The sequence below is a fragment of the Epargyreus clarus genome, unplaced genomic scaffold (assembly GCF_041222505.1).
Source record: "Epargyreus clarus isolate Ecla_fem2 unplaced genomic scaffold, WU_Ecla_fem_2.2 ptg000001l, whole genome shotgun sequence".
Taxonomy (NCBI): Eukaryota; Metazoa; Arthropoda; class Insecta; order Lepidoptera; family Hesperiidae; genus Epargyreus; species Epargyreus clarus.
This window is the reverse complement of record NW_027332209.1, coordinates 3089657-3116079: the sequence shown is the minus strand read 5'-3', so window position 1 is coordinate 3116079 and position 26423 is coordinate 3089657. Positions and strand designations below refer to the sequence as shown.

The 26423-nt window shown below is 33.7% G+C and overlaps 1 protein-coding gene across 1 annotated transcript; it reads right to left on the bottom strand.

Moving 5' to 3' along the window:
* Positions 1-8106: 8106 nt before the first annotated feature.
* Positions 8107-11988, bottom strand: LOC140757848 (uncharacterized). The gene is made up of 4 exons (XM_073093721.1): positions 11854-11988; positions 10659-10811; positions 8750-8890; positions 8107-8265 (listed from the first exon to the last, which is right to left on the bottom strand). Exons 1-4 carry the CDS (start codon positions 11938-11940, stop codon positions 8107-8109), a joined length of 540 nt encoding a protein of 179 aa, XP_072949822.1. The 5' UTR covers positions 11941-11988.
* Positions 11989-26423: the final 14435 nt, after the last annotated feature.

The window sequence follows — 26423 nt, the reverse complement described above, 5'->3', positions numbered from 1 at the left end:
CTAATTGAACTTTAAGTAGGCTGGATATTAATACTGGGGGACTTAGCTTCTTTCAACATTTTATTAAATAAATTACATTTTATCTTATAGAAGTAGTTTATGGAATTAAGTGAACAAGGGGATCAAAAATGGTAGTCTGGTCGCCTGCAGACGCTTATATTGGCGGTAATGGTCAACGGACTTCGACATTCACTGATTACTATCAACGATAGTTGCTAAAGGATAGCGGATCATCGTCGTTGGTCGTAGATTTTTCGTAAGATCGTGTTTTGCCGTCATTGACGACAAGTGGCGAAAGTCACAAGAGACCGTCGGCGACTGTCGCCGCCATTCGAGCTACTGTCGCTGACGGTAAGCGACGATTACCGTCGCGGACTGGCACTCGTATATTAGAACCTAGCTATAGGATTTGTCATTAGTGTAACAAAAAACGCAATAAACATAAATTAATAAACAAGGCGGTTTGATAATAACCCTTTGTGGTTCCACTCCGGCACCATCGTCACACCTACTTCTGTCTCATAACAGCAGTGTTAAACGCTGCTGTGTTCTGGTTTGAAGGGTGTAGTAAGGGAGACATTCTTTTCCGAGGTGTTCCAGCTTAATCTTCAGAGGAAGCGGCGCGTCTGTGGCCGACCTCAGGAATATCTAATTCTATCTGGGGTTGATTACAGATGTCCATGGGCGGCAGTAGCCACTTACCATCAGGTGGACTGCATGCTTGTCTGCTGCTCCTATATTATAAAAAATATTTTAAAGAGAACACCGATTTAAAAGATGTAAAGCAGACAAGGAATTGACAGCTCTGGGATTTAATAACGCGTTAATTATTGCCGAAGGGAGGCTGAAGGTAAGAGGTCTTTGTAACGATTGGAAGTGATTGAAGACTTTTTAAAAGCCCTTATTGCGCCGCGTAAAAAGGGTTTGACTGGTATAAGAAAGGATTGACGGTGTAATGTAATGGCCTCAATTCCCAATGTTACGTAATAAGTTATAAGATACTATTACCGTGGTTATAGTAAGGATATGTTCCATGTTAAAAAATTAAAATAATTAAGTATTTTTACTATTCTAATTTATAATTAAATCGGATATTCTAAAGACGTTTTGTATAAGACTAAAGCAGCGAATGAGTGTGCAATCCACCTGATGATAAGTGGTTCCTGCTGTCCATAGACATCAAAAACCAAATCTATATGGAACAGAGATTCTATGTGACGCAGATTACACTAAATCTTCAATACGTACAATAATGTATAATATTTATCTCTTCATACACAAAAATGTTTAATATATTGTTCACAAAATCAGTTTATGATTAGATTCAAATATAAGTAATAAAAATATTTCTGGACCTTTCCAAAAATAAAATATTGGTTGATATTCGAACCAAAAAATCATGTTCCGTAAGGTGGAGTTATGGGCGACTCCCACGAGACGCCGCGGAAACTTATCGAGTTTAACTTATTTGATAAGCCATTCTCAGGAGCTTCCTGAATATTTGTTATTATCATACATGTAGATGAAAGGCACGTTTGGTTTGTGTATGTGACTGAGCTGCACCCGTTATTAATAATCTATCTATCGAATGTTTACCTATCAAATATTGCAGATTATTAGTAGGCAAAAATTCGTAGATAGAAATTAAGTAGATACAGATAGATTGATTATTATTAATAACAAAGAAATTAATCTATTTGCATTGGTGTAAATCTGCAAAAAACTTTTAATTGAAAAAGTTCTGTTTAAGTAAAGTTTAATTAACTACATTAGTAATCAAAGATAGTGTTTTTATGCCTTATTTTTTGACGTTAAAAGTTAGTTTTTTTAGTTTAATGATATTATTATGAATGAAGATAATTTAATTCTATGTAACTTAAGGAAAAAACACGGTGGATTAATGTCACATACTTAATTAATCGAGACGCGTCGAGACGAACATTCTTTAGGTTTTTTTTTGTTTTAACGCTTTTTTAACCGACTGTTAAAATGTTTTTCCAGCTAAATAAAATGTATTTATACTCGTGTATGTATGACCATTCGTTGGCATGCCCTTCAGCTCAAACAACCTGACAATTTGATATATGAGGATCTGTCTAACTAGCCAGACATAGACTATATGTTTAATCATTTGGGTTTCATTATAATAATCCTTCTCGTAACGTCAATTACAATGTGTCATCTGTAAGAGATTTCTTTGCTCAATTTTTTGATACACGAAATACCTTTTTGTATACAAAGTACATAATGTGGTGGTGCCGTTGTCGTTCAAATATAGAAGCACCCATTAAATGGATATTTTTAGCTTATATATAAAATTCTCGTGACACAATGTTAGTAACCGTACTCCTAAGAAACGGCTTTACCGATTTTCACCAAATTTTATATGCATAATTAGTAGGTCTGAGAATCGGCTACTATCTATTTTTCATACCTCTAAGTGATAAGGGTTGTTCACCCTTAACATTTTTTTCAGCTAGTTTATATATAAAAACGAAATTTGATAGTTTACGTACCTACAATGGGACAATTGAACGTCAGTACTGTGTCAGTTAAATCAAACTTGGCATGAAAATTGCTTGGAATTTTAATGAAAATTAATTATTTCAAGAAATATATTATTTGAAACGTTTAAGTTCAATTTGTTAACGGAGTGACTACGTCGTTAATCATTCCAATTTGTTTAGAGTTAACACTGACTTTATTCATTTGCTAATACAGACTGCGAGGCAAAGATGTTTTATAATAAACATTATGAATTCAATGATTTCACTTCGAGTTCATTTAGTTCATTTATAATTTAATGATTTAATTTCCATTGTTAGTGTGCGTGTGATATGCATATGTGAGTGTAAACATGCGCGACGGGAAATGTGCTCTAACAAGCTGCAGTCTTCGCTATTCGTATGCGTGTGCCTATGAAACGAACGAATGTAAGTAATATGCATGCTGGAGGGCCGCATGTGTGAGAGTCCCAATTGCCCACATAAATGTACTCGCTTCAATCTCTTCTCTATCTATGTGCGTGTATCTAAAACGATAGAATGAGAGTTGCACGCACACGCGGACGTAAGCACGCGCGACCAGAAAAGCGTGCCACACGAGCAGATAGTACGCGTGACAAGAAAATCATATAATTTAGCTAATAACTTGATATAACAAAATATCTACATTTTTAAACTTGGATTTACTTACGTAAATATCTCAAGGACTAAGATCGATAATAATAAATTAAACAATCATAAATTAATTTGTTATAAAAACACTTCACGGTATCTATAAAAGTTACAAAAATATGTCTTTATAAGATTTTCCGACTATGTTATTAGAATAATCCTTAAAATATACTCTTGCCAAAAATAAAATTTTATTAGCCTAAAACCTCGAAGCCTTGTAAGATGTTCAGAAAATTTTGTGATCGTACTAAGTAATGCTATAAAAATATTATTGAAAGATTTTAAAGATGAAGTAGCAGAAAATGTTATGAGTTCCGTATGAATAATGTACTTACCTACTTTTAAAAGATTCTATTTAAGCACTTTTATTTTTCGACAAGAAACACCTAACCAACCAAACCTACCCAACCTACCCAAAAATATCATCTGCAAAAAATATATTTAATCATCATTTCAGGACAGCTGATTTATGTATTGGACATATTATTTTTCTCTGATAGGTATTATTAAAAGTGTTTTCATCTTAGAGGTCTTGGATTTTGTTTATATAATATTTGTTTTTGTTATTAATAACATAACGTTTAGATTACATTTTAAGCTTACTAATTATTTAAGTAACGTTAGGTAAAGTTTCAAATATTCAAAGTAACAGAAAAGCTAGTCGTTATGCGGAACCCAAACAAGAATTAAGATAGGTAATGGAAAAGTTTCTTCGATATTACCGCAACACTGCAGTAAAATTTTATGGATTTGAAAACTCTGCCGTTGAAAGCTCGTGAAATCGATGGTATTAGGACGCGTCCATATTGGTAAGGTAACTGCGATGCGACTGTTCCAGCTTTAATAAATTTCCCAGAGGTGAACCAAGCACCATGTATGCATATGGGCGGTGTAACGTTATGTAAGTAGGTAAAAAAAAATCGCATCGTCGTGTTGTCGTCTGAGAGGTGTGGCCACGGCTTTACTTATTTATGTGTCTAGTTTCGTATGATCGAACGATATGGTATTTTAAATTTGTGAAGCATTTCTGCACTTACAATATATTTACAATCATGTAATGTATGTTAAACATACACTATTTTTTACCAAGGACGGACATAAAATCAAAGGACTCAACTTGATTTATGAGGTTTTCAAATTGATCGATAACAAGCCAAGGTCACTTTAGTAAAAAGTCGTTGTACCTCTAATAAATCAAAATAAAATTAAAATGTCAACTCATGATAATATTTAAGATAATCATCAGTAGTTACTAAGTTCAAACGGTTAAGAGCTACGATTTTCAAAATTATCATTCACATAAGTGGAGACAAAATAAAACAGAAGACTAACCAAATTACACGTGAGGGAAACGTTGAACAGAGTAGTATTAAAATTTCCAACTCATAAACATGTAGGCAATATAATGCAAAATTACTTCTCATTGTGAAGTCATAAAATTATGTTTCAGAAGTAAGACTTTGTATTAAACCTGTCATATCGCACTTCTGGGGTGGCAGTAAAAATAGCTGTACATTCACAGTAGCAGCAATTTGCCTTAAGAGTAGGTGTTACTATTATACTGTTTTGTACAAAAATAAAATGAAACTTATATTGAAAAGAGTTTTCTAAGAAACTATCATTCGTTACCTAGTTAATTGTATCAGGCGTTACTTAGCGATTAACTGTCGTAGAGTCAACTTACCCTGATGATGCTCCGTTTTGGAGCGAAACACGTGTTGGGGGTGGTATGTATGGTGGTGTATATTTTTAATTTTTGCATCTGCATGCATCCTTTGAGGGAGGGAGGGTGGTACATACTGCATGGTTTAAAATATATACCATCATACATATTTGTAGCGGATTGTTGCGAAGTAGTTTTAATCTTAACTTAATTCGTTACCTACCTATGTAATGGGAGGTGTTGAGGCGTCCGCTATATTAAATTTTGAATGACGGAATTAAACCCATTACTGTCCCACTGCTGGGCGGGTGTCTCCTCTCAGAATAAGAAGGATTAGGCCATTACCATCAGGCGGACTGCATGCTCGTCTGCTTCTCCTATATTATAAATAAATACTCTTGCCGCCGGAACCACAGTATATTCCGCGCCAAACTGCTGGTTCACTATGAAGTTGTTGCGAGCAGGCGTAGTCATACAATTTGCTATGGCGACGCGATTAATTTCTATATTCAGAGAGGACTAGCAGTTTTACGCGGACTATACCTCGATTAAACATAAGTCATTACCACTTCCAGGTGAGACCGTACCTTAACCCTTGTAACTTCACCCTTCCCAGCCACGTGGTTAGCGTTACACCGAGACAAAAGTTCGTGCGTTTTACGACAAGCCACATTTTACCTAATTACCCCTCTGCGTTACAAGCCTCCATTACTTGAATAGATTTCACTTTTAGGGCTCGAGTTTTGTAATTAAGGGATAAGGTATATTTATCTCCGTTGAGCTAATGGTAACCCGAATGAACTAGGTTTTCCGAAGGTCGTAAGCGACTTAAGGGTTAAATTTAGGGGATGAGCAGCAGCTTAGCGTTCCATCTTAGTCATTAGCAACGCACCTGTAGCCGATCCCAGGTCAGCAATTTCATGTTATCTAGAGTTGCTATGTCCAAGGTTGACAGCCACATACCATCAGGTGAACTGCATGATCGTTTGCTCTTTCAATAGTATACAAACAATTATTTGTTACACAATGAAACAGGGTATTGTACAATTAGCTCCAATTGAAGTTAAATCAGAAGTTCAACATGAGGTCGATTATAGTTCTGTTGATTTTAGATTTGGTGCCTCATGGACAAAGTTTAAAGACCTCACATTTTATACCTGCAAACTTATACCTACGTGAGCGTAAAAATTGCGGTAATAGGCAGCGAAAGGGTTGGTAGTACACAAATAGGTGATCCACAAAGAGCCCATTCTTTAAGTTCAAATTAGTAGAGTACGTACATAAGTACTTTACTAATTAACCTTTATCACAGAAATAAGTTCGTCGAAACATCAAACAAAATGCAATCCCTTACTAAATTAACTTACTATATTACACGTTTACACGGCAAATTACCTTCCACGCATTCGTCAGGCATCGCTTCTCATAACGTAAAGCACTTGCAATTTCAATTCAGAGGAGTATCGTTTAACCCTATAAATGCTAATCGTACTCACTGAGTCACCGAACCGCGCGCCATAACTACATTACCTAAACCAGGGGTTGTAAATCATTGGCACGTTTCAAATTAATTCAGTACAGTACCTGACTCTAATCCGTAGTGCAATCAGTCGCTTTTGTGACCGAGCGCGGGTTAACGATCTCCGGAGTGCCAAATAATTTCACTGTTCGGTCCTTTTGAGGTAATTGATTGAGCTGACGACCAATTCGAGTGCAAGACTTTGCCGTTTGAGTCAGGCTCTATTTCAAGTATAGGTTTGCTAAAGAAACGAGTACTCGTACCGAGTGGTGACGTAAACATTTTAAAATGGCCGCCATTTTCTAAGCTAACTATAAGTAAAACATTAAACTTTTTAATAATAAGAATTTTCATCCTTTATTCAAACCCATCAGGGTTTTTTTTAAACCGTTGTTTTATTTTTCTAACTAGTAAGTTCAATACTTAAATATCAAAGTGGTTCCTTCAAAAATGTTGATCAACATATTTTAATCCCTTCTTTTACCCCCTTAGGGGTGGATTATCATAAAATCCTTCCTCAGCTCTAAATCATAATAGAAACTCAATGTCCTTTCATGTTTAGCGTTAATAGATATAGCTCTGAGATGTAGCATCAGTAAGTTAGTCAGGCAAGTCTACTTATAACTTGGAATCTACTGAAAGATTATTGACTCTGGTATAACATATTAATGCGTAACTCAATCTACTGACTTAAAATGTTATCACTACTACAAGTAGGTAGCTATACTAATATTATAAACAGGAAAGATTTTAGTGTTTGTTTATTTGTATTGAATAGGCTCTGAAATTACTGGACCGATTTGAAAAAATCTTTTACCATTAGAATCCTTGATTGTCCGTGTTGAACATAAAATATTTCTCGTAGGTGATAAACTACTTTGAAACATTTATCTTTATATTAATAGTCTTCGAGTAAAACAGTTGTGTCTGAGAGATAGACATATTGACAGAAACGACAACATAATTAAGAATTTTATTTTATCCATTTATATACAAAACCCTAAATATAAGGAAGTGACTGCAAAATTATGATGGAGGTGTAGTTAAAAATCCCTTTCTATAAATATAATCGTACAAACGTAGGCGGTGGTTAGGCTCGATAAGGCCACAATTGACTGCGGGAAGGTAAATTATTTATCGTAATACATGAGGAGCTCGAATATAAATTATATGAAACGGCTGCGAAATATGAAGTCGCTAAAATTTATGCTCCTTATACAAATTCATCATTCATCAAATATATTTCAATTGTAAATAAATAAATCCAGTTTGGTACACTTGAGGTGTGACATGTTGAGGGATTCGGGACATAGTTTTTCCTAGACAAAGCGTAATATAAGAACATCATGAATTAAATTTACAGTTCTGAAAAAGATTCATCAAGTAACGACAAACGAGACCGACTATTTTATGTGTCTTTCCAAAAAGAGAAGTGGGAGTGCCACCCATCCAACTCCCAACTTGTGTTAAAGAACTGCTTAAAGATATCCATCAATATTATTAATATAAGCCGGAATACTTATGGTTTGCATAATATATAAAGTAGATATGGGTTCATACTTAGGATGTATGAGAAATTTCAGTATCTACAAATTAGTTGAACAAAATCACAGTTAGATACTTAATTGTATCAGGCGTTAGGTACTTTGCGGAAATCCATGAATTAATAAAAATCACAGTTATTAGGTATCAGTATAATAAATCATGGTAAAGTTTCCAAATTTATTCATAAAAGTGATTTAAACAAATCAAACTTTTTTCTTAAAAATCGGATTGAACATGAGACAAATAATATTCCCTTTCTTAGAAAGCACAAGAACCTTGAAAACAAATTCCCCGTAGAAAAACGATGTGCCCAGATGTTTTTGGATGATTTCCGTGAAGTTTAACTCAGTTATATAGGTTCCCTGAAAAAGAAAAATAGGAAAATAAGAATTTATGAACTGGCACGTGATATGCAGGAGGTATTAGGTGCGATCCTGGTTGAAAATAAGCCCTTATGGCCATCTGTCCTGTTTTTACAATTGGATGAAAATTGGCCCTTTACAAGCACTTGATGAGATCCCATGGAAAGTTTTCACAGATACTACCCCGGAATTCTTTTTCATCTATATAAATATCCTGTTAAAAATAAATAATAAATAAAATCTTAGTAGGAAGAATTAACACGACCAAATACTATGGTAGCCAAAAAGCTTAGAAACATTTTAAATATATTTTTCAATTACTTAATAGTTAATTTCACACTCAAAAAAGAACTAACCCTCATCACTCGTACTCATTTCATAAATACTTGCTCTGGATAGGAATCGAATCCATAACCTCCGAGTTATCGGTCAGTGTCACTAACCACTAAGCGAACAGGCCAGCCAATGTAAATTTTCTACTCACTTTCTTAATCAAACAATTCTGTGCTCCCACGTAGGATTCGAAGACCTTGCTCATCAAGTAATGCTGACATGGCTTGTTGATCATATTATTATATAGCAATGTCTTGCGATTCCCTTTAATGGAATAAACGCACATTTTAACCTGGAATTTTACGATTAAAAGTATTATTTAAACAGTAAAGGTATTATAAAAACAACAAAGCCTACGAAGCTTCCACAGCGACACGTTCTTTTACCGTGAAGCGGTTCTTTCGTTTCGGTGAAAGAGTGTGGATGCCATGACTTACATGTAAGACTACCATCTAAGTAGTACGATTCTATCTGTAATTGGTTGCAGAAATATGAATTTCATGCAGAACTATGAAGTCAATTCAATGCACACTTGCCGTCAGTTGAACTGTAGACTCTGCTGCTTAATTATTATAAAAAATATTCGACATAGAAAAAAAATATATATTCATATGATTTTATTATTATGTGCGGAGTGATTATTCGCGGTAGAAATTTAAGGGCCTCATTAATTTGCTAATTAATGTTTTTTCAGTGGAGAACAATTGGCAATGTAAAACTTATAACTCATTTTGAATTTCAGAAATGTTATGTTAACTGAATTGGATTTAACCAATTTCCATATTTAAATATTCTAGTTTACACACCCTATACATGATCCCAGGCGACTGTTCTATTTAGATATCTAGAACCTAAATTCATTAGGCGGTTTGTATAACTATGGGCACAAGATTAAACATATTTTACATGCGGGTAAGATATTCAGGGACATAGATCACATAATATATTAGACTGGCTGTTAAATAAAGCAATAATATATATTTTTTATGTTTGTCGAAAAGCTAATATTTTTTTTTGCATTATAGTCATAAAAAATCTTATTTATTTATTTATGCACACATAGATAGTTCATATAAAAGACTTATAAATAAAATGTCGTGCAAAGGTACTGCTTATTCCTAACGAAATATCTTCCAGCAAACCTGTAAAAGGAGATGGGTTAACAAATGGTGGATATGCGTGCACGAGACTGAATAAAGATATGTTATCATATATTTTAATCATACATTACATAGATATAATATCGAATAACACAAAGAATCATATTTAACATATATCTTTATACATACATATATATTTAACATAATCTTTATATATCCATAATCTACTTTACGAAAAATAAAAATCCTATTTTAGTCGCTACCCTTTAGACTAATTTGTGATGTTTTTTAAACTACTTATTACATCTTTAGTAATATAATATATAATTTCGTATATACACGCGTTATAAATATAAATATTACGCTACGTGTTATATTATATAGAGGATGTAATTAAGAGCAGCTGCTTATGCTTACACCATCTAGAGCTAAAGGAAAATATTGTTCTCTAAAACTTATTAAGGAGGTTTTACGTGATATAAAATATATTTTATGTAACGAACATTCTATTGGTTTTTTAAGGCTATGTTAAAACTAGATCAAATATTTGTCCGAACCGTCCCGCAAGCTAGCCCTAAATGATAATTTAATTTCAAATTCTTGATACGTACACATTCCAAAACAATATATTTGTTGAAAACGTTAACGAAGTCTACGATTTTAAAAGTAATCAGTTTTCAGGGGTAGCAACACATCTATGGCCGAACTCAGGTAGGATTTTAATCGTATCTGGGGTTGATTACAGATGTCCATGGGGGACAGTAGCCACTTACAACAAGATGAATGATAGTTTGTAAACTCAATATAAAAATACAAATTAATATAAGTTGTATATTAAAGGTTTTCTAAGGGTTAATGGAAAATGATGCTGCAGCAGGTGAACTGTGAAGATAGTTATTTTAATAATTATAATTTAATAAATTCAATAGTAAAGAAATATAAATAATAAAACATAATTACATCTTCAACTTTTGTATCATTTGGAAAAGTGATGTTAATGGCTCCATTGTAGAAATTTGATTCTTTCACTAGCGTTGTGGTATATTCGGTCAAATTGGTAAGTTTCGGACCTCTGCAGCTGTAATACTGCTCCCATTCCACTGTGTAGGGTCCCTGTTAAACATGCAATACAATATAATAACAGCAGGAGGCTGCATAAAGGTATCCTTAACATTATATAAGGTCCTTCGTGGTAGCTTCTGCCTTATATAGTTGTAAGGCAGAACCTACCATGATTGCATATACACTACTATTTACACATACATTACAATACTAAATGTTGCATTTCAATAGGCGTTTCATTTTGGTCTTTAAAGTTATTTTATTAATTTGAAACTGCAAACAAATATAAAATTCACCTGATTTTGATTCTACTGATATATGTATCTGACTTAAAAGTAAGACTGTGATACAATATAGAATTAATTCGAGATATCAGTAATCATCAAATGAACTGCATGCTTTTTTGATACTTTAGTTTCATGAAAGCAACTGCCAGACCTACTAATTACAAAATTTTATAAGCAATACCATTTTTAGAAGTTTTTTATCTCTGTTTATTTATATATGTATTTTTTTTTATTTTCGCTTTTATTAGCTTGGGTTGTATGTATGTATACATGTATGAAACTGTGTAACGGAATCTTTGAACCCGATTTCTATTCACTTTAAACACTCAGTTTCATTCAAAATTTTGAAGAATTATCGAAAACCGATGACAATACACGATTTTAATAATTTTGTGCCATTGTCCTTATCAACATTATCAAAAAGCGTGGGGTGCTCCATTTATCACTTTTCGAAAAGCGCTCCACCCTTTTTCCGCAATTATACTATTTACTGTACCTTAATTGATTCCTAGATTGAAAATTATTTTCTACTTTTTAGTTGATTTATCATAAAAGCGTGTTTTTTAGTTTTTTAAACTATATTTATTTAACGCCTAGTTTAGACTAAAGTTGTAAAAGTTTAGATACCCAAACGAGCAAGCAATAATTCTCTGTACTTCTTTATTGCAACAAACTTTAAATATATCTACATTACATTATTTATAAAAAAACATATTTACAATAACTATATTATAACTATATTTATGTACATAATAATATATACAAAAAAGGGAAATAATAATTACGAAAAACGGAATTTAACTTACATAGTTATCCGATGTTTTTTCAATGATATCGGCCCAGGCGAAATATACGGAAATAAGCAGGAAAAGAGGAAATTTCGCGGAAAACATTTTCAATAAACGAAACACACACTGCCGTATTGAAAACAGAACCGAATTGTGAACAGAATTATTTTATTAATGGATATTTAATATACGCCCGCAATTTATGATGGTATCTGCTCGGGGGGGAATTAATCTTTTTTTGCGTTACACAAAAAGTTTTAAAACAGTTATTTGTGCTAACACAGTTATTAAATTTCCGCGTACATACGCTATTTTTCAATAAAAAATATGGTAAATTTTCTTATGATACGATTGTGTTGAAACAACTGGTATTTTTATGTCTGTACTGGATATAGTTGTACCAAACGTTCATACTTTTTTTAAATATTGACTTGGTTGACAAGCTTGGTTGTAGAATAGAAATTCTACCAGTACCCTTGGCCCGTACAATTTCCAAGTTCTGACATAATCCGCTAGGGGCGCTGATTGGAAATTGTATGGGCAAATACGTAAACAAATACCAAAACTGTCATATTTGTAAAACGTAAAAACTCATAGTAAGGGTACTGGTAAATAACTTTCCCAAAAGTTTAACTTAAGTGTCTTGATATTGAATACTTACATAATGTACGATAGAGATAAGCAGGCTAGTAATAATATTATTACGGTAGGTATAAGGTCAATATAGATACAACTCAAGCGTGATAATACTCAAATGGCAATTAATGCAATAATCTGCCCAATGAACTGTATTAGCAATTACAGATCAGAAGCGTGAAGCATCAAGGTCATAATACATTATATCATAATTATTAGGTTATTACTGAAGTAACTAAGCGAAACGCCATTATGTCCATGTGAATTAAGTTATCTTTGTATTTAGGTATATTAGAATTATTTTAATATCAAACGCGTATTCACGGTTATAATTTTGCAATTGTATCAAAATCTCGGCAATAATTATTTATTGCCGAGATTGAACATGGGATTAAGTAACCTTGGTTCCAAAAATTACTTAAAAGGCTACTACTAGGCTAGCGATCGGCAATCCACGGCCCGCGGGCCATATGGGGCCCGCGATCTTCTTTTCGTGGTCCGCCGACCTTCATATAACTTATATCTTTCCTGCGTTACTTTAACCTGTAAGGAGAATTTATACTTGTCCTTTTTTTGAAAAAAAAAATAAGCAATATTGTAATGTACTTAATATTACGTAAATTGCGAAAAATATACCATAAATTTTAATTTGCCAATCCGTTTTTGTTGTTGTAACATTTTTGTTGTAATTGTTATTTTAAACAATACATTCCTAGAACAAGAAAGTTTTTAATTAAATAAAACATTTGGAAATATACTTATTAAAAAAACACTGCTTACAAAGTTTTGTATACAGGATGTCCCATTATATCCTAACTTTGTGTATACTGTGTTTTTTTGAATTTTTGTAATCCTTCGAATAACAGCAATTGGGAATACACTTCCTTATCATAGACATAGCTGTTATGAATAGATGAGTCCCTACTTTAACCCATCGAATATATAGGGTGAATTTTTAAAACGGGCCTTCAGGGCCAAATCCGAAACTATAAGGATTAACGAAAAACGCTGAAAGGAGTTACGAGGCCGATTTTGATAAAAACTAAAACTGCATCATTACTTTTTTAAAATAACTTTTTCCCTAGCCGGGAATCGAACGAGTTCATTTTGAAAAAAAAATGAACCCTCTATATTTTTCCACTATCTGATAGTGTTGCTTATAAGGATCAAAATCTGGAAAGTAATGATAAATTACAAATAATCGCAACAATAAATAATGATAAATGATAAAACGTTCGCAAATCCGTGTTAAATATTATTTTAGTAGTAGCAATATTCATGATATAAATTATAATTAAAGAAAGGATTGGCAGGTCACCCAGGAATTACGATCACTCTGTATATTATCATTAATTAAAAAGAAAAACAAGTTCCAGGAACAATTAATTTTTAAAAGCATTTCGGTATAATAATTAAGCGATGTTCATTTTATCAGTATGTATAAATATTTAGGTACCAGATGTGAGATTTAATGTTTAACTTAACTATATATAATATTTTATCATAACTGTATATCAGGTTTTCCTTTGTCATCGATGTTTTGGAAAAAGACGCACGCGCACATTCTTAAATACATGTACACATGCACGTCTGTTCATGTACAAATAGAAAAAAAACATACAACTAAGGTTAACAACGTGTCATTTGAACTTTACTTAGTAACAGAATACCGCCATTTTGTATAAGTACGATAGTAGGTATTTATACGTCATCATTTTGTGTTATATTAGTTACCATGCAGACGTTTCTGAAACATATCGATACATACAACCGATACACCCGTTGAGAGTTACCTAAGAAGATGATTTCCACTGAACCGTAAAATGCGCAAGAATTCAATATCGTTCACCCTGTCCCCCTCACACGGTACCATTTTGAGGAAGGAGCGAAAGGGAGAAATCATCACAAGAAGATCACGTGCCATACGGAGTTCCGACGCAACGCTCATCATCTAAGGAAACAACCCTTTAAGGTTACTTTGCCCTCTTAGATATTATTATACCACTGAGATGTTCGTGCCTCATTTGAACGGGACACAATTTCGACAAGTGACAGTGACTATATTTTTTACAGTAATATACGGCCTTGGCTTTTCTGCTTTCAGCCTAACTTTTAACTTTCATTTTAGTAGAATATCCCGATATAAGACGACCTTCTACGAGCTACTTAATGGATGAAACGTTTTTTATATCAAATTACAATTGTCAAAAAGTATATTGCAAATAGGTAGACTTAAAATTTTCAGTACAGAATATGTTTTTTTTTTTCTGAAACATTTCACAGATTTCATTAATAGAAAAATAACATACTAATCGAAAGTAAGGCCAACTTGTTTACCTGTCTATACCCGCTTACCCAAGGGTTGTGACAGGAAAAGAATAGACAACCTAACATATGCATATTCTATAGGCTTCATCCGAGTTTTATATTAGATCCTATTCAAATATCTTATTAAAGATTTTTGTTCGCGGTTTATGTTTGTTTTCGTGGTACCCCAAATAGCTTCATGAACATGTCTCAAACTTGGTGATTGATGTACAAGTAGTACAGTAGTATTTGGGATGCAGACAGGTTTATATCTTGAATTTGGGGACATTCATAATAATATGAATAATTATATACTACTGTAAATGTGTCAATATTTATATTTATATATTTATTCATCAACACGTTTTACATCGGTTATTATATTGTTAATCTGATATAGAAACGGAAATATTACATGTACAATATCGATTTGGAAACCGCATTTATGCGTTGAGCGTAGAACGGCCATTCCGCATCTGATGACATTCCGGATTATGGGATTAAAGCCACCGTGATCGTAAACCAAACGGAACATCGATATGTATTCCATGCGAAAACATAACGAGTGTTTATGAAATGATATTTCCATATGGATAGGATGATATGTCTGTTTTTGTAACAACACATTTATTACTGACGCTTTTAGTCAGTTAATTTGTCGCAAAACCAGTTGCTAGTTAGTCCAGTGATAAAAAGTTAACTATATTCACTATTGAATATCTTAAAAAAACATTTTACTTTTTTATTCATTATCATTTACCCATTAATGTTCCACTGCTGGGCATGGATTTCCTGTCAGAATGAGATGGATTGGATTAGATAAGGCCATATTCCACCGCACTGGACAAGTGCGAATTGGTAGACTTCACATAAGTATAATACCTTCGAAAACATTTGTTTTAAGATTTATCAGGTATGCAGCTCACGATGTTTTCCTTCACCATTTAAACAAGCGATAGTTAATTTATAATACGTACATAACTTTGAAAAATCAGAGTTGCGTGCCTGGGATTTGAACCTCGGACTACTTGATTAAGAGGAGTTTCTTAACCACTAGGCTATCGGTGCTTTTTCACTTCACTGTTTTCTATTACCCTATTAAAAATAGAATTATTTTTCAAGTGTATTTGGATGACCAAGATTGAAACTATAGAGAATAGCGAAAAATGTTCAAAGGCGTTATATGTTAAATTCAATCTGTTACAAGTTACATTACAACATTAAAAGTTATATTATATATCACGCAAAAGAAATCGCAAGCAAAAGATAGCGACATAAAATATCGTATAAAATTTCTAACTCGTTCAAGTAACTAGTTGATAGTAAACGAGCGTAATAAAGTTATCAGGTGGCACACTGTCCTGTTAATCTTTAACAAGCTTGGTCCTGTCTGAAGTTTGGCTCTTTTCAATAATTCAACGAATTGTTGAACGTCTTAAAAACTCAAATGTTTTTCAGTTCGACACTTTGTAAGCAGTTTTGGAAGCGGTTTGGGGCCCTCGTTAATTTTTTAACAGACCCCAAGTTGAGTATTTATTTGTTTCAACAAAATAAACGTATTTTTGTAGAAACAGGAGACTCGAGTGCTTGAAAATAGTTAATTGAAAAAGAAAGTAATGTATGTTACTAACAAAACTTAGATGAATACAATTACACCTCATATGTTAACACCTGTCAAACCGTTTGGATTTTAGTGCGGTAAGAGTCCCACATAACCCTGTGTCGCTTCCACGGCATCGGGTACCTTTTGATGGTTTTCATATATACCTACATACAGAAGCTCGAAAAACAACTGGTGTAAAAATAATTTGCCGTCTTTTTTCACCCTTACTTAAGTAACCTCTGACTACGGACATAGACCCTTCTGTAGTTTGCCTGCGCATGGCTCACATGGTGATTACTATCTATAACTCTGGAAGATGATCTGTACCCAATAATGGAACATTTACCAGCAATTGGCATAGTGAAGTGTGGCTTAAAACCTCGTCCTATACATAGAAACAGAATTAAATTGGCCATTGTCCATAATAATGACGTAAATACCTAGGAATACCGTGAGAATAGGAGTAGGAATGTAAATAAGGTACTCCAAACTAACACAGTGTGATAGACACCTCAGTTCAAATGTGGCGAGACGGGAGATCCTTCCCACATCTTTATTATTCACACGTTCGTGTTGGCACCAGCTAAGGGGGACTTTCGTGACATGTCATACTCGACTTGCATGTGATTAGACTGATAACAAAATAGTTAAAAGTTTATCAGCTTGAACCACTGTACATTAAATAGCATTAATGTGTAAATACTTCAATGAAATGTTTATTTAAAAACCATTAATATTAATATAAAATCCATTAAGAATGTCATTTTTTATCATTTTAATTTAAGTAACAAATCTTAAGTTGATAATATTTATTATGAACATAAATTTTAATTAAATTAAGTATACCTAATAATATTCAATACATAACTAAACTAAGTTATGACTGAAGGAACAAACGAGCCTTTAATGGTGATGGAAAGTGACCACCGCCGCGGATGGAAATTTTACTCAACTGTGCAACTGTCAAATAAGTGTGATAGTTGTAATTCCTCGGTCGAAGCTATAAGTTCATAAGTTCTTCCACCATTGAGATTGATTCCACATTGAGAGAATACAAGTAGAAATAACTGAAAATGTTACTAAACAAATAGAATTATTGTTTTAGAAGCAAATTGATATTTTGTGGTAACAATGAATGAAGTAAACAATATAATAGTCGCAAAACCACCTCAAAGAAAGTGCACCTTATTTTCAAAATGTGAGACGATGCGCCGCACATAAGAGGGCCACAGTAACTAACGACGCTGTGCTTATATATGAACATTTTACCAAGATTGCTCTTTGAATAAACACTTGTTTTATTATTCGAAACAACAACAGCTGGGTTTGAACAATGCGTTTTTGAACAACTCTTCTAATATGATATTAATCGCGTCAATAATTAAACAATTCATAAGTCAGTGTACCTCTGTAACCATATTTTAATTATTCAATTAAATATTTAAGATTTTTTATCAAAACATACATAAGATTTTCCGCTCTGAAACGTCTCTGATTTTAAATAAAGCAAAATAAAAAAAAAATAAAAAACAAAAATATAAAAAAACTCAAACATCGGAGTACTTTCGGAAAACACAACATTGACGTCAATATGTAGAGGCATCCTCGCAATGCACCTGATGTTCAGTGGTCCCTTTATCGGTCTTTTTGAGTAACCAAAATAAAGAAGAGTTGCTAGTATTGCAGGTCCGTGTGGTATTTTTCAGGTTTTATCTAGACGCGAAATACCTTTTTCGAATAAAAATGTCTTATGCCAGAAGCAAAATTGCCAATATTTGTCGAAGTCCCGTCAAATACAGGTCAGTAGTTTTCAGAATTGGCAAGAGCATAGAGAAAGATGAATTGTTTTAATAATGTTCTTGTCGTATCGTGTGTAAGTATATAGTTATACACTGCTATTAGGCACTCCAGGATTATCCATTTATTACGGGACAATACCTGTATAAGCACAGCACATACCATAATAATATAATTAGAGATGCGCCGAATAGTGGTTTCACCGAATAACCGAATACCGAAAATTATTAGGTTTAAACCTTTACCGAACCGAATATTCGGCCGAATTATTCGGTTTACTATTTCTTTATTGTCAATTGGCCAGTTATTTGTGTTCATTAACACTTTAAAATGTTGATTTGAGTTTTAAAAATAAATACTGATTTAAGGTTTAAAATAAATGTTGACTATACTAACTATATATTAAGTAATAAATGTGTTGACTTGAGGTTTCAAAATAAACGTTGATTTGACGTTTAATTGCTTTATTTTATTAGCTTTATTCAACACATTCTTCATAGGATTTGAATTTGACTTATAATATAACATAAATCTTGCATAGGAAATATTGTGTTTTATTCCTGTACCACGTCGTGTATACAAGAAAATAGAAATATTCGAACCGAACACATTTGGCACCAAAACCGAATAATTCGGTCGAATACAAATAGCAAAAAAGATGCCGAATACAACGAATACCGAATACCGAATATTCGGCGTATCTCTAATAATAATGCTTAAAATATAGCAATTATGATAATTGATCGTCATCATCGTTGTCAACCAATACTGTCCCGCTGCTGGGCACGCGTCTTCTCTAGTATTTACTATACAATTTTTCAATTTATTTTACTTACTTATTCGCATAAGAGAAATCACACCAATTATTAACGAATGTTTGTCGTGAAATTCACGAGAAACACTTATTTTGAAAGTAATATGTATTTGGAACGAATTTTCATCGAAATAATTTTTGCGAGTCGTAAAATAGGTTAAGTGGAGTATCAAGCGTATGATAAAATATTTATGAATAGCAGAGCAAACTCTCAACTAAATGCTGTTAAATCTCAACTACCCTCTCTTATTCAATGCAATGCAAAACCCTTTGGCTGCAAATGTGAATCTTCACTCAATATTGCAAAGCTACTAATATCGGAAACTAGTGAGTAAAATACCAAATTTATATTAAGTCAAAACGATATTTTAGGCTCGAAACAGACTATCGATAAAAATGTGTTCAAGGATCTAAAATTACTATTTTTTTCAAAGAAGTAAGAACGCCTACAGTCTTTTGGTTTTTATGGATGGTATTGGTGAAATCAAAGATATAGTCTATGCTACTACTGAGAAGTAAGACATCATTTAATTAATACTAGTATATAGTACAAAGTATCTGTGAAATGATGACCTTGGTAGGCAAAATACGAGTGTTAGATAGATTGAGTTTTAATAAAGGTCGTTAATTTAAGCTAAACTGCAGCGACTTTCGACTATCGTCGCACGGCAGAAATAGGAATTAAATAGTTTTAAGAAATGTATATATGTCAGTATCATAAACATACACATTGCCACCTGCTGTTTGTGCCAGATTGAGTTCCGGTCATACGTCATCTATTCAACACAATAATTGTATGTCATCTGATGTTATTATCATATATTTTATGCCTGATTGAATCCTGGTGGCCTACCACCATCTTTTAAAAACCATCATAGTTCAGGAAAGTCTTATTTCCTCCTTAAAACAGTAAAATATTCCGTCATACACAGTTGAACATACTTAAACCCTTATTAATTTTCCGCTTATCCATTGTATAAAACCAACTGAAAGTGACATATTTTGCTTAAAAAGTTAAATTTCCTGCTACAAAAGTAAAATTATTATTAAAATAATATTGTTTTAAGAGATGGTAGTAACCCCCCTGATTGCTTTCATTAATTGTAATAATAATTTCAGAAACCATAATAATATCTATTAGCGATTAGTTTATCTAAGAAATCCTGAATCTGAAAAGTTGAATCTGTGAAGCGGCGCAAATATGCAGCCTTGGGGGATGGCTACATATTTGTGCCGTTTGCGGTAGAGACTCTGGGTCCGTGGGGGCCAGAAGCACGACGGTTCTACAAAGAAATGTCGTCGCGTCTGGTTGACATTTCTGGAGACCCAAGAGCTGGTGCGTACTTTGGCCAAAGAATAAGTTTGGCCATACAACGCGGCAACGCAGCCAGCATTCTTGGGACTCTACCGGGAGGTAGTGATTTGGACTCATTGTTTTATATTTAATTATTTAAGTTTTAATATTTCTTTTTTGTTTAAATTATATTTTTTGTGTATATTGTACATAGATTTTAAGTTTGTAAATAGATAGATATATTATATATAATTGTTACTTAATTAAAATGAATAAAAACTGTATTTATTCAATAATTCTAGAAATCCTTACTAATATTATAAATCCGAAAGTAACTCTGTCTGTCTGTCTGTCTGGTTGTCTTCTTCACGCCTAAACCACTGAACCGATTTTAATGAATTTTTGTACAAAGATAGTCTGAGACCCGAGAAAGGACATAGGATAGTTTTTATTCCGGAAATCCCACGGGAACTAGAGATGGCCATCTAAGATCGATTAATCGGAGAATCGATCTTTTGGACCAAAAAGTCGATTAATTTAATCGATATTAGTAGGTAAGGATTGAATCGTAAACTATGCATTTGATCAAGTGATGAACTTTAGCAAAGTTGTTGTCCATGAGCCCACAAAGGTTTCAGAGTTGGTATGACCAATTTTCGCCAGATGGCGCCACTGTCATTCCAATGAAGGTACGAAGTTTTAGTTTTATGTATGTTAGTATGTCATATTATTTTCTTTTAAACGCAGGCGAAGCCGCAGGCAAAAACTAGTTATTTATAAATTAAAGTACATTTAAAATCACGTTGACATTGAGAATTTTCTAAATAAAAAAGTTCAATCAGTAAACAGTAAATAGCCCATAAAAAACAAACATAAGTTTATACCTCATTACGTCTTTAATGTTTACGTTAAATGCTTTTTTATCCTTTTAAATGGCTTCATGGAAAATAAAGCAATGTTTCTAGATAATTTGTCTGAGTAAACACGTATCCGAATAATCAACATCTCAGTAAATAACAGCCATTTTTTTCTGCTTTCAAATAATAAAATGAAATATTGTTTGTTTGTTTGTTATATTGTTAAACTAAACATTTACTTACATCAACTGTCATTAGTATTACTGAAGAAACGTAATAATTAAGATTACGAAGAAAGGAGAGCAGGGACTAAAATTTTACTCTCTATTGCTGTACATACAATTCCTAGAAATATAGGTTTTGCCATAGAATAAGTACATGCTTGTATCTGAGATGATACTGCAACCTATTTTCTAGATTTAATCCCGTAGTCGTCATCGAGATAATCTATATGTAACGAAGTTGTTTTATTCTACGAGTAGATAAAAAAACATAATTTATCACTTTACAATTGTATCCATCCTCACCATCCCTTCATCGCACCACACGCCGAAGGATGAAGTTCCGTCCACATCAACTGGACCCATGGCGGTCCTCCACGGTTCGATTTGCAAATCCAAAGGTGGCCGCTTTCCACCAGGTAGCCCGTCGTATAAAAAAACTAAATACTAGTTAGACATCAAGGCTTTTTTTATATAAAATCGCAAAAGTGTAGAATTTCTAGCTGCAAGTTCAAATCAAGCCTAACAGCATGAACTCCTGGCGGATATTGAAGTTCTCTCGAAGCCAATAGTGTTGGTATTCCGAATTATTCATATGCCGATTTATATCGGAATACCACATCAGGGCTGCCAGTATTGGTCTGTTGGTGGAGTGTCCTTATTTATTACGAGACTCTACTTGTTACCGCATAAGACCGCACCCCTAGCAAGAATTTATTTTTAAGAGTTTCTGAACAGACATTTTTGGTTAACATTAAATACATCTACATTCGATATTTTATTGCCAACTGGTCTATTTGTTTTTTTTAATTGAGGGTGTCAGTAATGAAGCACAGGTAATAGGCAGTATTGTCAGTACAGTCTCTCTGAATTTATGAATCTTCTACGGACTTCTGTTAAGTGTATCCATTGTCATCTTTTCAAATTTATTGTATCAACTGATCCTATGTTCGAAAGTCTTATACATGTGGTTCTTTTATCAGTCTTTGATCAACTGATTGACGTCCGAGCCACTTCTTTCTTTCGTAAGTTTCTTGACAACACGCCAACTCCTGTTTGTTTTTGTATTTCATAGTTACACTTTCATATCTTAATAATATGTCAACTCTATGACTTCAGATAACAGGTTCCAAATTCCAGGTACTTCGAGTAAACTTCAGCACTTTCGACGTAATGGGTCACGTTCGATTTCCACAATAATTATACCAACTTCATGTAGTTTTGAGCCGAGTAAGTTATTACTGCTACAGAAATTTCATCAAAACAGCGGAGTTGCGACGTGACCTATTTGATTCAAGTGAGTTTTAGATACAAATGGGGATTCTACAATGTAGAATACCGATACTCGTGAACTGTTTCTGATACAAGTAGTACATGAAACTTGTTGTTGTGTTTCATATCTAAGTAGGCCTTATTTATTTAAACTTACTTAGTGTCTACCTTTTTGTTTACTTATACTACACTTACTAATTACATCACGTTTTATTAATAATCAAACTATCCAATGCTTGAATACTAAAGATCTAAATTTGCATTGTATAGTATGAAGATAATAATATAGTCAAATGACGATCTGGAGTTACTATTAAAAGCATCTTTTGGACAAATTTGTAAATTACCAAAATCTTTCGTATATAGCCAGTTTACGGTCAGGACGGTAATGTCATACATGAAAGGTCAGAATTTTTCAAGCGCAATAGTTTATTCTTATAACAATTGGCATTATGAACTTTTGAATTCTGTATTTCATAGTAAATTCGTTTTTAAAAAATACAGAATAGCATAGCAGACAATCTTAATACGTTCATTCAATCAAGAATTCTTACAGAAAAGAAATTACTTGATATTAGTTTTAACTATAATGTGATCAACAAACAATACAAATCAATCATAGATATAGAACGTGTTGTGTCTGTTCAGACAAGTGGGTACAAGTGTTTGCTTGTGTTGCTCACCATCAACATTCAATCAACATTGCTCTAGTTCTGTTCTTGTTGCTGAATCGATAATTAACTTGCATTAACATGTCACTACCTAATCACGGTAGTGCATGATCAAGCTCGTACAACAAGCTCAACATGGTTGATTTGATAGCAGGGCTCTTAGCTCCAAGTACTGTATAGATGCAAAAAAACAGTAATATCGTACAAGTGGAAAGTGGAAACTCAGACTCTTGATCGAGGGGTCCAAAGTTCAAATCTCAGGTTCGCGCCTCTGAGTTCTCAGACTGATGTTCGTATTAGAACTTTATTATCACTTGCTTTAACTGTTAAAGAAAACATCGCTAGGAAACTTGCGTAGTTAAGAGATTTAAAAAAAAAGTTGGGAAAAGTATGTGAAGTCAATCTATATGCACTTGTCCAGCGCGGTGTACTATGACCTAATTCTAAGAGGATAACCGTACCCAATAGGTACTGTGGATCTATAATGGATTGACGATGACGACTGGTATATAATAAGCTGATGCAAACTGGACTGTGCATTGCTTTCTTCATTTTAGAACAGTATTCTGATAGTGTATTCTAGTGTGAATACCAAGACACCTCTGATATAAAAATATTCCTTTAATACTAACAGTTATGTATCAAGTAACTTCAGAGGTACAAAGTACGTTTTCTCCAGAGAATAATGTTCAATCTACATCAAATAAGTTGAAAGACGAAAAACTAGTGATTCGATTCAGCGACACCATAGCTATATTTATTTCTGTGGATTGATGCGTTGATGATAACTTTGATTTAAAAGGTGTGGTTGCGCAAATAATCCTCTAGAATACTAGAACATCATTTGTGGACTATAGGACAGGCTGAATTATCTGGGAATGGGCGATGATGATGGTTTGATTGAACAGGTGCCATCGGTCAACCCATAGAACTCCTACTATCTTTATAATCAAACTCTCTTTCTAAGTTTGAAAATTTCATTTCTTTTCTTCCAGCCACAAACAGATTACCACCTCGAAATATAAACTTCCATAGAAATCAAGCTACAATCTCCAAACTAGTGATTCATGCAGTCAAATTAAGAAAAAACTGAAACGCGCATAAGTGTTTTTCAAGTAATTTCCTTATATTATGTTGTCAACATATTGCCGAGCGAACTTTGCCCAAGTAATTTTCCAAATGACAGCATCCCAAGTTTTTTGTGAACTTTCCGAAAATTGATACGATCGTAAATGATTGATGCCTCCGCGCGACGTAATCGTGTCCTCACAAGGTCATAAACGTATTATTAATATGTGGAGAAAATGCGAATTGGGACAGGAAAATTTGTCTTTAATAAAGGTGAGCAGTTTTCCATCACTTAGGCAGGAACAATTTCTCTTTCTGTAAATACCTTTTTGAGGTAGAGTCCGGTCAAATTGGAATATTTTTTTTATTATATAGGAGTAGCAGAAGAACAAGCTGTCCGTCTGATGGTAAGTGGCTTCTGCTGCCCATGGATATCTATAATCAATCCGAGATAAGACCAGATTCCAATCTAAGGTTGACCATAAATGCGTTGTTACACGTGTGGACTAAGTTGGAACGCCTCGGATAAGTAAGTCTCCTTTATCACACCTTTAAAGTGGAACACAGTAGCACTTACACCGCCGTCAGTAAGCAGAAAGGTGTGGCGGTGGTGCCTTCGAAATCGAAGATCTTTATTCATATAGACCACATGGTCCCGGCCAAATTAAGTGTGAACGATATTGACCACATCGCAGCCACAATTCGACTAGCGACACCGCATATGAGAGACTGGTTATTCTATCGAAATGAAACGTTTTTGTAGGCACTACAACGCAGCTACAAAACGTCGCAGCGAGACTATTCACACGCCACCATGATTACATTATTTTGCAGTGTGATGTCATTATGGTAAGTGTGAATAGGTACTTAACCTGTTCATGCATAGATAAAATATTTATTTTGGTTGTTTTATTAGACAAGCTTTTGTCAGCAATTTTATATGCGTAAGTATGAATCATAATTCTTCTTATTAAATATTTTACAGTAGTCATATCGAAGTAAACAGGTACGGAACGAGTTGCATAATACCTGGTACCTTCTTCAACCACGGTTTGGTTATTGTAATAACTAGATAAAGGTAAACAAGCTTTCTACACTGACACATTAGGATTCCCTGTATCGTGGGTGCCATGGACACACACAAAAACGAATACACAAACACCGAGACTAAGAACAGATATCTAAATTCATCATTCAGATATCTGTCTGGCCGGGGATCGAACCCGGAACACCACGGCCACCCAGGTCGTCGTTGTAGCAAATAAAAAAATAATGCAACTATAAGAACCCTATACCCCAAAAGTTATAGACGTCGAATCTTTTTCCACATCACTATCACTAATAATTGATTAATCTTACGCAATTATATAGACGAAGCTATAACATTTGGCATTAACTTGTTCGTAACAACGTAAGTAACTTTGCCAATTATTCCAGTAACTAAAAGAAAAGCACATACCGAACTAATTATAATGAATCAGAAAACTTCGTCCCCTTATTAGTCGTATTCGTCGAGTGTGGTCGAGCTCGTCTAAACAGCGGAAGTCGGAATTCGTCGAGTTTCGTACACTATTCGACTGTGCTAAAGAATAATGAACTACGTAGAGCAGTGATTATGGTGATAAATATTTCATGTGTTCTATCGTGTATTTATTTTTTTAAAGAAAGTTTTTTTTTTCACGAATACGTCAGAACCGAAATTTCTACCCCAGATGTGGCGCGAGACCTGTTGTTAAAAGTAGAGCTTCAAAAGGGTTGCTCAGTATTTTGTCTTTATGAAGTATACTCCTGATGTGCCCAGGAGACCCGTGGAACTCATTTCAGAGTCCACTGCGCTGACCAAATGCGAAGTTGTAGACTACACACGCCTTCGACAGCGCATTTAAAAAAAGTCTCAGGTGTGTCAGTAGGTTTTTTCATGATATTTTGCATTCAACGCCATAGCACGTAATAACTTATTTCTAATACCCATATGTCTGAAAAACTAGAGGTCTAGGAGATGACCCTAGGACCACCGACCTCATCTTATTAGATTCTTATAAATCTTA